The 14,050-nt window shown below is 40.8% G+C and overlaps 1 protein-coding gene across 1 annotated transcript in view; it reads left to right on the top strand.

Annotated features, from left to right (window-relative positions):
* SPTA1 (spectrin alpha, erythrocytic 1) overlaps nt 1-14,050 on the top strand; it is a 63,952-nt gene that overhangs the window by 31,127 nt on the left and 18,775 nt on the right. Inside the window, exons 22-36 of the mRNA XM_058537594.1 lie at nt 20-206; nt 1,431-1,532; nt 2,542-2,633; nt 3,748-3,892; nt 4,706-4,887; nt 6,878-6,977; nt 7,092-7,289; nt 8,084-8,227; nt 8,771-8,874; nt 9,508-9,670; nt 9,934-10,065; nt 10,575-10,712; nt 10,897-11,001; nt 12,112-12,320; nt 13,515-13,635. Of these exons, the coding sequence (XP_058393577.1) occupies nt 20-206; nt 1,431-1,532; nt 2,542-2,633; nt 3,748-3,892; nt 4,706-4,887; nt 6,878-6,977; nt 7,092-7,289; nt 8,084-8,227; nt 8,771-8,874; nt 9,508-9,670; nt 9,934-10,065; nt 10,575-10,712; nt 10,897-11,001; nt 12,112-12,320; nt 13,515-13,635 (2,122 nt within the window). The remainder of the gene's footprint in view (nt 1-19; nt 207-1,430; nt 1,533-2,541; nt 2,634-3,747; nt 3,893-4,705; nt 4,888-6,877; nt 6,978-7,091; nt 7,290-8,083; nt 8,228-8,770; nt 8,875-9,507; nt 9,671-9,933; nt 10,066-10,574; nt 10,713-10,896; nt 11,002-12,111; nt 12,321-13,514; nt 13,636-14,050) is intronic.

The raw sequence follows: 14,050 nt of genomic DNA, 5'->3' as shown, positions 1-14,050 counted from the left end.
TCTTCGTTTCTCCACTCAGGTACCGCTCCCTCCTTGATCGTGCAGAAGAACGCCGACGTCGTCTGTTGCAACGTTACAATGAGTTTTTGCTGGCCTATGAGGCAGGAGACATGCTGGACTGGATCCGAGAGAAAAAGGCAGATAACACTGGGGTGGAACTAGATGATGTTTGGGAGCTTCAGAAAAAGTTTGATGAGTTCCAAACGGTGAGAAAGAGGAACCTTCTCCTCTAGACAGCTTTTTAAGGGTTATCATTGTTTCCTTTTATCTTATAACTCCTCCTAAGTAACTCCTTAACTTCATACTTGCTAAATATCCTCCCCAAAGTCACTGAGAGTTCCACATTTCAAATCTTCCTCTGGGTATTGTAGATGGAAAGAGGTTGCAGAGGAAACTAGTCACCCTAGCTTTGCAGCCGCAGTCCCTGCCACTCCCAAGTCCTACTGGGAATGCTAGTCTCCCTAAATCTTCAAAACTTATCCTATACCGTACTGTGTTCCTGATGCCCAGGTTGAGATGGGGTGTTTTGGGACTCTGTTTAAGGTTTAATTATGAGGTAGAAGTTGGGGTGGGAAGATAGGAATAACAACCTGACTTTACAGCTAGACATTTTCTAAGTTTTTGCCTACCTAAAATTCTTCCGTTACCCTTTATTCTGTCAGATTTATTCTACTATCTTAACTAGCATGAGTGTAAACTCCTTCCTTCCTTTCTTTTTTTATGATACCTTCCAAATGAATTCAAGGCCATAGACAGATAGATAGATGATAGATATCTCTTAGAGATAGAGATTATATATATATGTGTGCATATATATATATATATATATATATATACACACACAAATAATTTAGGAATATATTTAAAAAGAGAAAAAAAGAAGAAAGGGGAACAAGACTAAAATTGTAAAAGAATACCAAAATGAGACTTCCATGAGACAACACATTGAAAGGCCATTGTATAATGTAATGAACAATATCATCACCATGGACATAGTGATGAGCTTCCTAGAGCTGTTTCTTACAACATACCCTAATATAAGCAGATTGCAACTCAGTCAATGACATTCTATAGAAGGTGGAGGAGTTTATAATGGTATAAAAGAATATTATATGGCTCAGCTATAGACTCCTCTGATGGTGTAATTTAATCTGTGGAGAGATTTTTAAGAAATCTAGGAAAATAGGTATACTCCATACTCCAGGTAACTAACAGCTCTCTTGCCAAGTTTTTGATAGCCACCAGGTGTCAGGGAGTTTAAAGTTACTCTTATTTGTGGTAGATTGGAGTACAGTGGATTGTTGTGTATTGCAAGTGAGGGTTGTGATATGTTTTAACCTTTAGCCAAGTTGAGGCAGAGATGAGCAGACAAGTATAAAAGAGTCTTGAGAAGAGGATTTACACTGCTTTGGACAAATTTTTCCATCCAGGATTTGAAGACCAATGAGCCTCGGCTGAGGGATATCAACAAGGTGGCTGATGATCTTCTATTTGAAGACCTTCTAACACCAGAAGGAGCTCAAATACGGCAGGTAACTAAAGCTCCTTCCATTTCTCCTCACTACTAGGTTGAGCTTTGGGAGTCTTCATTTCACTTAAATATACTCAACTTCATATTCCACAAATCAGCGAGAACATGCCAAAGGTAACGGCAACGTGGAGCTGACTACAGGAAAGGTCAAAGACAATAGTCCAAATAGTCCAGCCATGTACACATTTTAACTGATCTGAAATCCTTAAATTACAACACATACTCCACCTCCTCATGACCACCACAGACACAAGAAATTCAGTGCTCAAATACATGATACAAAGAAAATGCAGATAAAGGAGCTATGATAGTGGGAAGGGGTGAATCAAGAAAGCTCACTAGAAGTGATAGGCTCTGATAAAATATGATGAAAGAAGGAGAAGGATATAGGTCAGTAGAGATGGGGGAGGGGGTATTCTAGACCTGATTCAGATTTGTACTTATGGTTCCATAAAAGATCTAATGAATGTTAATGAAATGTCTAGTCCAGCTCCCTGGGTCGTCATAAACCAGCGAGGATGAATTCTCTGCCTCTTTTGCGGTAGTTGACATGGGGTAAGAGGGAGAAGGCATGTGTATAGGAACAATTCATTTACTCTCTGCAGAAAGTAGGGCTCTAAGAGGCTTCTTGGTTTAGTCAATTCAGGATGCAGAAAGGTATTATATTTCTCCTAGAGAAACTTAACAGCTTCTAACCACCAAGGCAACACTTTCCACTTATTTTTCAGAGATTGCAATGTAGTCTTTGTGGCAGCAAACATCATTTGCTGCTCCAGGGTTGATGGCTTCATCCTGAAACATCAGTTTGGGAAGGAAGGTAATCCCTTTCTTAATCACACTGACACAAATGAGGCTCAAGCTCAAGCTTTCTGAGAGAGAAATAAACCTCTGCAATTTCTGAAAGAGATAACATGAAACAATTGTGATTTAAACCCCATCAAGTCTTCAGACACCACTGAGCTATCTGAGTTAGCTCCCCAGCTAAAGTCTGATATGTCTGCCTCTTTTAGGAGTTGAATACACGCTGGGACTCCCTGCAGCAGCTTGCAGAGGAACAGCGCCAGCTGCTGGGCAGTGCCCATGCTGTCCAGATGTTTCACAGGTGAGAATTTTTAACCCTAAAACGCAGTGCTGCTCTAGAACCTGCTCAAAACACCCTAAGTCTAATTACTATAGTAGAACCATAGCTATAAATATAACCCTTCTTCCCGAGATAGAGATAATAGGAGATCAGGTGCTTTAGTAGTACACTCCTCACTTGGCACATAGGATACCCCCAGACAATCAACTTCAATTTTCTAGTGCCTAGGCTTGGGCCCTGGTACATAATTAGCAGTCTATATATGTTTTCATGATAGTGAATGAAACTTGAAGTAGAAACAAGAGGTTTAAGTAATTGTGCTTCTAAACTAGAAGTAGACAGTAGAGGGCAACATACATCACATTGACTCTGTTGATTCAAGAATTTTTTTTTTTTTTTTTTTGGGAGGAAGACCAGCCCTGAGTTCACATCCATGCCAATCCTCCTCTTTTTGGAGAGGAAGACCGGCCCCGGGCTAACATCTGTGCCCATCTTCCTCCACTTTATATGGGACCCCGCCACAGCATGGCTTGGCAAGCAGTGCATTGGTGCACGCCTGGGATCCGAACCCGGGCTGCCAGCAGTGGAGTGCGTGCACTTAACTGCTACGCCACAGGGCCGGCCCCGATTCAACAATTTTTTATGTCTGATTTCCAAATCTGTGTCTACACTAAAAAATACACATGTAACTAAGTAAGCAAACAAATGAACAAACAAAATGGAAACCAAACACATTCACTGTATATAAATGTATTTTGCAATATTCAGAGAAGGGAAAACTGAAATGCAGACGAGTTTGATTGTTTAGAATGGCTTAAGATGGAAAGCCATGAAACATAGTAGTTAAGCATGTGGCTCTGCAGTCAGGCCGCCTGGTTCAAACTTAGGCTCCACCACTTAGCAGGGGTATAACCCTGCGAAAATAGCCTCTTAGGGTTCAGTTTTCTCATATCCAAAATGGGAATGATAATAGTAACTATGCCTCAAGTAGTAGTTGTGAAGATTCAATGAGCCTAAGTTCTAGCACGTTACGAAGGATGGTGATGATGATGGTAGTGATGACTTCCTTGTGAGCCCAGCTAGTTTGCCTCTGGTACACATTATTGCTCCTAAACTCTTTACTCTTATTTACCAGAGATGCAGATGACATGAAGGATCAGATTGAAAAGAAGTGCCAGGCCCTCAGTGCTGCGGATCCTGGCTCAGACCTGTTCAGTGTTCAGGCCCTTCAGCGACAGCATGACGGCTTTGAGAGAGACATCATACCCCTGGGGGAAAAGGTGAGACACGTGCCTCCGAGCTTTTCTAATACTTTCTTGTTCATGGTTATTCCTATCAAAGCCCTCTTCTTTGGTTTTATTTCCCAACCCCTTCTTCTTACATTTCTCTTTATCTTACTCCATACTTATTCTTGTACCCTGTCCCTAAGGCAAGGCCACTAAAAGGACATCCCCCAGGAACAATTAACATGGAGGGGAAACATTTTGGAAATGACCCTCCTATTGTCCAAGTGCCTCCTTAGTGGGTTCCAAGTGACCAGAATGTACAAAAGTTGGTTGGAGGCCAGCAGCCTAAGAAAAATAGGAAACAGCCAGACCCAGCATGGCCAGGCCTATGCCTGAACGTGGTACAGGGTTTCCTACACTAGTAATTGAATGAGCTTAATCCTACTCCAACCAAAATTGAACTCTGGAGCTTTCCTGATACACACTGGGATAAGTCAGAGGCATCGAACATCTTGGCGTTATCACGCAGAGTAAAAAGAAGCACAGAAAATGTCTGTATTGGAAAGATCTTCACATTAAATTTGGGAGTTGGGCCACTAACTTATGTTGCCACTAACTAGCAGTCACTTAACCACCCTGTTCGATAGCCTTCTTATCTTAAAAAACATATGGTAATATCATGTTGACTACTTCATGTAGTTATCTTGTGTACCAAAGGGTTGGCATTATTTCATAAAGTAACAAGATGTTCTTGTACCCCGCTGATGTCTATTTGAGGAGTGAGTGCCACCAGGGCTCAGGACTGTTCTTTTGCTAGCATTCAGGTGTGACTCTAGGCTGATTATCAGAGCTCCTGCACTTCTCCAGGTGACCATACTGGGGGAGACAGCAGAGCGGCTCAGTGAGTCCCATCCAGATGCCACTGACGACCTGCAGAGGCAGAGAGTGGAGTTGAATGAGGCCTGGGAGGACCTGCTGGGGCGTACGAATGATCGTAAGGAGAACCTAAAGGAGGACCAGAAATTCTACCTGTTCCTCAGCAAGGCCAGGTAAAGCTCAAAAGGAAGATCTCCACCAGGTGGGGTGGGCAATTTCCACGTCTAGCGTCTGAGTCGAGCTTCTAGAAACAGTCTGGGCACAGGTGCTCTTCGCTACTTGGTTTGGAGAGCACCTTTCTGTCCAGATCTTTCCTCTGGTAAGGCACACATAACTCAAGGTCAGTACTTCAAGCCATAAAATGCTGAAGTTTGAAGGAGTGTAAGGCTATCTAGGCCAATTAAGTAAGCTTCTACAGAATTTATACTATATATAAGGTTCTCTATCAGTAGTTGTAGGATATGGGGGTTTTCATTCTACTGGAGAGGCAGAGGAGAATACAGATGACCATGGTGGAACATAATACAATCCAAAACAGGCATCCTAACAAATAGATGGAACCATACAAACAAAAGCACAAGGATAAGAAAGGTAAAGCATGTCCGTGAAGCGAGGGCAGCTAGAGCACAGGTTTTGTGGGTCAGAGGGGTGAGGAGAAGGAGCAGGAGACACACTTAGAAATGCTGAGATCAAATCCTAGAGAATTTTCAATGCATTCCTAAAGAGTCTAGACGTTATCAGAGTCTAGCAAATACACACCCTATCGTGCAACAATTCCCACATTCTGCCCCATCATATAAGTCTGCTAGGAGGAGCATTTAGGATTGAGGGTCCAGAAAGTATTAGCTCACGATGTAATACTTTTGAAAAAAAGGAGGCAAATTTTGGCAAATGATGGTAGTTGTTCTTGGCAACACTCTTCCCAATACATCATCTCTGGAAAGCTATAGTTTTGCACACAGTATAAAAACACAACATCAGTACTCATTTCCCAAAATCATATAAATGTGCATATATCTCTGTATATACAGACTCCACCGGGACTTCAGATTCCAGGTCAAAGGCTGCCTCCTTTCCTTTATGAAGTCTTACTCTTCAATATTGGACAAGCAATATTCCTGGTCTCAGAGCAACTCTAATATCTTATTTTACCTCTTAATGACACTTTTTCTTTACAGGTTATTTTTTTTTTTAGTAGATATTAGTGTCTGTGTTTTGTTTGCTTTTTTTTCTTTCTTTTAATCTAAAGCATGAACTCTTAGAAGGCACAAATACGTCTTTTTCACAATTTTTGGTACTTAGTAAGCACCCAATAAAACTTGTTTGCTTGAATAAGTGAATAAATGAGTTTACAAAAGAAGAGACTTTTCTTACCTACAGCTAATGATTCCTATTTAGCACACGAGTGTCAGGGAACTCTCTATGAGATACTTAATTTGACCATCATATACACTTTTAAGTGAATGCATGGTTATTTGCCATTTACCCTCTGGTGAAAATGGCCCTTAGCCCTTGTCTAACATCTTGATGGCTAAAGGAGTGGGAATTAGGCCTTGGTTTAGGCAACAACATGGAGTGTGTGTGTGTGTGTGTGTGTGAGTGTGTGTGTGTGAGTGAGTGTATGTGTGAGTGTATGTGTGTGGTGGGCAGAAGCATGGACTGGATTCTATTGGGAATAAAAGTAAGAGGAATGACATGCCTTCCCTGAGATTCCATAATAAGATAGGTCTTTAAATTCAAGAATCCACTTTAAAGAAACAAGAATCATTAGGAGTAATTGAGTATGTACTGGTCCTGAATTCCAGTGTCTGGGTTCTAGTCCAGATGTTTGCTTTTAGTTATATCACATGGGCAAATCACTTACATTCTCTCGGCTGACTTCCTCATCTCCAAAATGGAAACAAAAGAATTCCCAGAATTCTATACAAGACTGTTGCAAGAATTGAAAGAGATAATACATGTGAAGAGATTTTCAAATGCCAGGGATTGCTATTTTTAAGTCACACAGTGAAAATAACAAACCTAAGATCTGTGACACATATAAAGCCAAATAGAATGTGTTAATCTGGAAACGTTTTCTAGAGAGGAAAAAGCCCAAGGACAGACAGCCCTGTAGCAAGTTGCAAGGTTTTCTTGTCAATCCCAATATGTCTATTTCTCTAGGGACTTACAGAATTGGATCAGTGGCATTAGTGGTGTGGTATCATCACAGGAGCTGGCTGAGGATTTAATTGGCACCGAGATCTTGATAGAGCGACATCAGGTATAGCTACAAAAGCCATAGCCACTGATCACATGACCTCACAACCTTCTCTTACTTTACAACTTTGGTGAGATGTCATTGGCCTCATCACTTTCTTCTCCATTTTTCCCACAGGAGCATCATGCTGACATGGAGGCCAAGGCTCCCACCTTCCAGGACTTAGAAGACTTTGGTGCAGAACTTATAAACAGTGGGCACCGTGCCAGCCCTGAAATTCAAGAAAAGCTTCAAGCTGTCAGACTAGAGAGGGATGATTTGGAGAAAGCTTGGGAACAACGCAAGAAGATGCTAAATCAGTGTCTGCAGTTGCAGGTACGGAAATTCCCAGTTGTTAAGCAGAATTAGCCTCAGTCTGTTCCTTCTATGCAATTTTACATGGTTAGTACAGGCACTCATTTCACTGGGCTTCTCATGCGGTAAGCACAAGGATATCTCTTGATTATCTGACATTGTATTCTCTGCTTTGTAGACTGATCATTTCATGTTCTTTGCTCTTATCTCTGTTAGAAGCACCAAACAAAATAAGAGTCAGTCCTGGGCATGAAGCAGGGTTATTATAATTTATGTATTGATTGAGGGTTTGATTGATTGATTTTTATTGAGAACCTACTGTATACAGGGCCCTGGGAACAGAAAAATTAGTAAGATAGTGTCCCTTTTCTTAAGAAGTTAAATTTTACATGTAGACAAATCATTCTAGTACAGTAAGATGATTATTAATAAAACAAAAATGTATGAATATTTTGAAGATAAAGAAGAAGGAGTGATTAATGCTTTAGAGGGAAGGGAGTGAGAGTGTCACAGACTACCCTGAAAGATAGTGTTTACCAGAGTCTTAAAGAAATAACCAGCTAGTATTCACCAGGTGTAGGATATGGGAAATAGCACCCCAACAATGGAATATAGCTTATATAAAAACATAAAATGTGTTTTCAGGGAAGAGTAAAATGTCCAGTATAGCTCAGATTCATGGTATGAATGTTTCTCGGAAGAATGTAAGCACCCCTTAAAGAATCCCATATATCAATATCAAACGAGAAGGGTAAGATAATTTCCTCTGTCCCCTGGAATGATATACCATCTACCTCTACCTTTATTCCCTGCAGTTGTTCCAAGGGAACTGTGATCAGGCTGAGAGCTGGATGGCGGCACGTGAGAATGTCCTGAGGTCAGATGATAAGGGTTTATTAGACAGTCTGGAGGCCTTGATGAAGAAACGCGATGATTTGGACAAAGCAATCACTGCCCAGGTAATAACAAATAGTACAAGAGTTCCAACAATAGCTGTTAGTAATAATGACAGAAATATTACACATATATGTGGTTTTAAGATTTAGAAGTATTTTTATTCCCATTTGCTTCTTACAGAAAACTCTGAGGTAGGCGGGGCAGGTTGAAACTGTGGCTTAGTCTTACCCAAGTCACGGTGTGGCATTGGATTTTCTAACTTTAAGTCTAGCCTTTTAAAACCCAACTTTTAGAACTAGAAGTGACTTTATATACTGTCTATTCCAATATCCTACCCAATGCAGAAAGTGGGATATTGGCCATGGGAAGTGTCTGTTCTTTAAGAAACTCAGTACCACACAAGTAGTTCATCTCAGAATCATTATTGTTTCTCCTCTTGTTGAATTGAAATCCACCTCCTTGTAAGGCATTTACTCTTTGGCCCTGATTTTGTTTCCCTTCATGAAGCCACAAAGAATATCTCTGCTCTCTTCTAGGAGGGGTCAGAGATGGCAATAACAGCGTAAACTCCAGCCTCCTGGGCTTTTTCCTTTTCCTTTGTCTAGGAAAAGAAGATCACTGAACTAGAACATTTTGCTGATCAGCTCATAGATGATGACCACTATGCCAAGGAAGAGATTGCTGCTCGGCTCAAACATGTGCTAGACAGGTCAGGCCTGGGCAATTGTTTTGTGAGCTAGAGGAAGATGTAGCAAAGTGACCTCTTTGCTAGCATTAAGGATGGGGGTAACGTTCTGAGTTCTTCTCATTTCTAACATCATTTTTTTTGTTGTTTTTTGTGAGGAAGATTCGCTCTGAGCTAACAACTGTTGCCAATCTTCCTCTTTTGTTTTTCCCCTTGCTTGAGGAAGATTAGCCCTGAGCTAACATCTGTGTCAATCTTACTCTATTCTGTGGGTCACCGCATGGCTTGACAAGTTGTGTAGGTCCGTGTCCAGGATACAAACCTGCGAACCCGGGCCACCGAAGTGGAGAGCACTGGACTTATCAACTACACCACTGGGCTGGAAACTTCTCATTCCTAGATGCCTAAAACTATCTTGAAACTTTGGGAAACTTTCTAACCTCATAAAATGAAAGACACAGGAGGTACCTTAGAAATTACCTGGCTTAACCACTATATTTATATTTGAAAATAGTAAGACTATGTTATATATAGCATATAAATATATAAATAATGAGAGGAGAAGGGACAGGTTGGAAAATGGGAAGAGTCATGGATATGATATCAGAGCTTGGGGGAAGGGTAAGGGGCAGAGAGTGATTTGGCCACTTCCTCCAGATGGAAGGCTCTCAAAGAACAGCTGACTGCTGAGCGTACAAAATTGGGAGACTATGCTGACCTAAAACAATTCTACCGTGACCTTGAAGACCTAGAAGAATGGATCAGTGAGATGCTGCCCATAGCATGTGATGAATCCTACAAAGACCCCACCAACATTCAGGCAAGTTCAAAATAAGAATCTTAGAAAACTTCAGCATACCCAGACTGTTGGATAATTGTTCATCTGCCTATAACGAATACTTCTTTAACTGTTTAGGCCGCTGTCCATGACTTCAGGGACTTCTGAGGCAAATATGAAGCAGGTCTTCAGAAGTCATTATCACTTTGGTTATGATAGAAACACTAACTGTTCCTTTTAAATAAATTTTACCTTATCTTGCTTCTTTAAATAAAAGGGTAATTTAATTTCTGCTTTCCCTTCAGAGGAAATACTTGAAGCACCAGACCTTTGAAAATGAAGTCAATGGCCGAGCTGAGCAGGTGAAAGGAGTCATCAACATGGGGAATTCCCTGATTGAGCGGAGAGCGTGTGATGGCAAAGAAGAGACCGTGAAGGTAGGAGTTCTGCTCAGGATGGGTTTGGAGCTACAAAGGCACATGAAGAGAAATCTTTTACTTTTAAATGTTTCATGTGTAGGGATATGAAGTATGTTCTGTAGTTAATAGTCTTTTCTCTGATTGTTGCACAAAGAAGGAGGAAAACAGTGATGCTCAGATCTTATCACTCCCATCACACTGAGTACCTAGAACTCCAAGAAAGCTTTAGACTGAATTCCTAAGTATTATCATGCTTGTTTTACATTTTCTATCCCTACTGCCAAGAGTCTTTTGGCATTAAGAAATCAGTTGCTGTAATCAGCCCAGGACTCTTTCTTCAAATTATCTTCTATCATCTCCCATTGTTTTCCCAGATTAAGCATAACTGGTTTAAAATGTATGGCATTCAAGTACTGGCAGATTTTGACTAGTCCCTAACTCCAGAGCCTTCCTACATTATCCTTTCAAGTTATCACAGGACCCAGGATCCTAAAGACTATAATGATCCCTCAATTTCTTTTGGTAAGGGTCAATTGGAAGAGCTGGAGAAACACTGGGACGACCTGCTTACGAAAACAATTGACAAAGGAGAGAAGCTCAATGAGGCTAGTCGCCAACAGAGGTTCAACACAGGCATCCGGGACTTTGAGCTTTGGCTCTCAGAGGTAATTGCACCTGGAAATGGTGGGGACATGGGAGCTTAATAAATACTTGTCGAATAAATGAATTTATGCGTGAACGGTTTCCTTGACTCTTCTTGGGAAAAGTTTGAGGGCATAGTTGCTAATCTTATTCTCCTTAAAGATAGTTTTCATCTGGCATCTTTATTGCTTATTCTTCCATTCCCAGGCAGAAACACTGCTAGCCATGAAAGATCAGGCCAGGGACTTGGCATCTGCAGGAAACCTGCTCAAGAAGCATCAGTTATTGGAAACAGAGATGTTGACCCGAGAGGTAAGTAGTGTTGGAATCCCACTCCTCTGGGTGGAATGGAAATGTTTCTGATTTTCCCTTCTTCTGTCTTAGGAGATCATTTGAGAACATAGCCTTGCAAAACTGTCCTTAGTGTTCTCAGCCAGCAGTTATTATAACCGGGTCAAATACATGCACTGCAGAGTTGTTCAACAGTCACTGTTAACCAATGATCATTAAACTATAGGTTCTAAGACTCCAGGAAGTGGATCCTAAAAGCTACTTTTTTTTTTAGTGATGCATGCATATAAACTCACCATCTTCCAAAGCAGCATATTCGATCTGTCTTTGAAAGAAAATGGAAGTTTATTTCATAGAGTTAGAGAGAAAAACAGCAAAATCAGATGGGGTTATACGCAATGAAAGTGAACTACATATATGCTATGGAAATTCTACGAAGAATTCTAGTTGCAGCCTAATATCAAGCAGAGATTTATCCTAGGAGCAGTGATAAACATTCTGGTAGGTGTTAATTTTATACAGGAGAATTTTATATTATCAGTTTTGTTTGGTGATACAGATACCCACAGGAAAGACAAGAAGTCAGAGGCTTTCTGAGTTCATTTCAGGACTTGATATTCCCTGTGACATAAAGATTTCAGGACGATGCTATTTCCTGTGACATCACTAGGGGGCAGAGTTAGAATGAAAATAGACACAGAAGAGGCTGGGTGTGTTCTGAGGCCAGTCTAAGAATGTTACCAATAGAGTAGTTCTTGTTGAGTATTTCAATCAATCAGTCTATGTCAAATTCAGTACTGTGAAGAAGACAGTCCTGTTTGGGGACAGAGTGCTGGCTCACCAAGGTCTTATTTTCTAGTTGGGAGAGGAAGCAAATATATGGGAAACCTTCTGAAAGAACAGGACACAGAAGGCCAAGTGTGCAGCTTATGTAATGTAGTCATGCTCTCTATAATGTCCTCTGACCTTGGCCTTATCCAATCTGAGTTAAAAGAGCGTAAAATCAAATTCGCTATTTTCTAAAACAGTCTGTTTGACACGGTCTTTGAACATGAACCAGCAATGGTTAAAGTCAGGGATCTACTTAATGCCTGTGCTATACTGTTCACTGAGCACACTGGGGCTTTCTAGGATGCACTCAAGGACCTGAATCAGTTGGCTACTGATCTGCTCTCCAGTGGGACTTTCAATGCTGACCAAATTGTGGAGAAAAGAGATAATGTCAACAGCCGCTTCCTGAATGTCCAGAACTTAGCAGCTGCACACCATGAGAAATTGAAAGAGGATTACGCCTTGTTCCAGTTCTTCCAAGACCTGGATGATGAGGAATCCTGGATAGAGTACGTACTGCCAACTCACATTGTGTGGGTAATCCAGGAGAATAGATAATCTACCAAACATGTTCCTACTTGATGCGGAAATGAAATATGTAATTGTTTCTTGCAGTTGGTATGACTTCTTAATCGTGTGTGTCTTAGCCTAAAGTTAATATTGGTTGATTTTATTTTTCCCAAAGTCTCTCACTGGATACAGGCAGAGGGAGGCAAGCATGGAGGGAGTGGGGAGCAGTTCACATATATTCTGGGAACAAAATGAATGTTCTAGGTAGTTCATAGAATGTGTAATGATCGTGAAGACAGCTGGGCGTTTACAACTTACTCAGCGGATGAGATCATTTTCATCATTCTCTCTGTATCTTATATGATGCCAAACTGGACACTGGACAGAGAATGTTACACAGTACCTGCCATAGTTTCATTACTAATTCTATTTTTCCTATAAAAAATATGATTGATAAAATCTTAGTAAATCAAATTATTTTCCCTACTTGTCATTAAATTTGCCTCATCATGTTCCTCTTCTACAAACCTGATGATTCTTACTAGTAATCAATGAATTAGAGGAAAGCATTGTACATAGGGCAATAAGTAGGACATTTTGGAAACCTTTTTAGAAACAGTAAGGTAATATGATCTTGTGTATGTAGTCTTTGGCTGTGCTTCATGATAATGGTCAAACATTTTATGCTCAGAACCAATCCAACTGCCATTACTCCTATACTATCAGCTCTTTACACTCATTCTACCTAAACTCATTATTAATATTAACAGCTAAAAATAATAAAGGCTATGAAGTTCATATATGTACATTTGTTTCTTTATATGTGTGTGTGTGTGATTTTCACTTTTTGTTTTAGAAAGAGAAACATTAGTGTATGTTCTTGAGCAAAGATGGAAAGATACAGAGGTAGACAGGCAGAGGAACTAATAGGAAGGCTGTTAACAGTTGTGCATATGCTGGATATTAGTATATTATTTTAATTTGTGCATGTTGGCATAAGGCAGAAGTTTTGCTGAAAGCCTCTGGCGTTAATTATCTTTGTGGTTGTTACCAGAATGTTCCAGAATTTACCCCCTCTCCACCCCTAGCTCCCTCCCCACCCCTAGCAACACACACACTTTTAGAAAACCATTGTTCTAGGATGACCTCAGACGTCTAAACTCTAAATTTTTTGTTTTCTTTCTTGGTTCCAGGGATAAGTTAATTCGAGTGAGCTCCCAGGACTATGGGAGGGATCTGCAGGGGGTTCAAAACTTAATGAAGAAGCACAGACGCCTAGAGGGGGAGCTGGTGGCACATGAACCCGCCATCCAGGTAGGAATAGTCAAATATGAGACCTGGAAAGATAGAGATAGTCAGAGGTAGTAGTCCCTCATGTTATGGATAAATAGGATGATGCTACAAAATGTGAATGTGGCACACCAAGGTCACACAGAGAGTCAGTCATAGAGTTCACAAGTGTTCTCTTCTCCACATTTTGTCTCCAATCAATAGAATACTTCTGCACAGGAGCCCATGCTCTTCCCTGGAAGCAGCACATATAACACTTCAGGGCACCGTGGTTGACAGTTGAGATGCAGGTTGGGACATCTGCAAAAGCTGTACTTGAGCCAAGCCATATGGGAAGAACGCAACTCTGAGTCTGTCTTGGCAGCAGGGTCATCCTTTGACCATGAATAATCCATAAAGCAGATCATGGAGAATAGCCTAGTGCAAGCACTGAGGTATT

The sequence above is a fragment of the Diceros bicornis genome, chromosome 4 (assembly GCF_020826845.1).
Source record: "Diceros bicornis minor isolate mBicDic1 chromosome 4, mDicBic1.mat.cur, whole genome shotgun sequence".
Taxonomy (NCBI): domain Eukaryota; kingdom Metazoa; phylum Chordata; class Mammalia; order Perissodactyla; family Rhinocerotidae; genus Diceros; species Diceros bicornis.
This window is presented reverse-complemented; position numbering and strand designations above follow the sequence as displayed.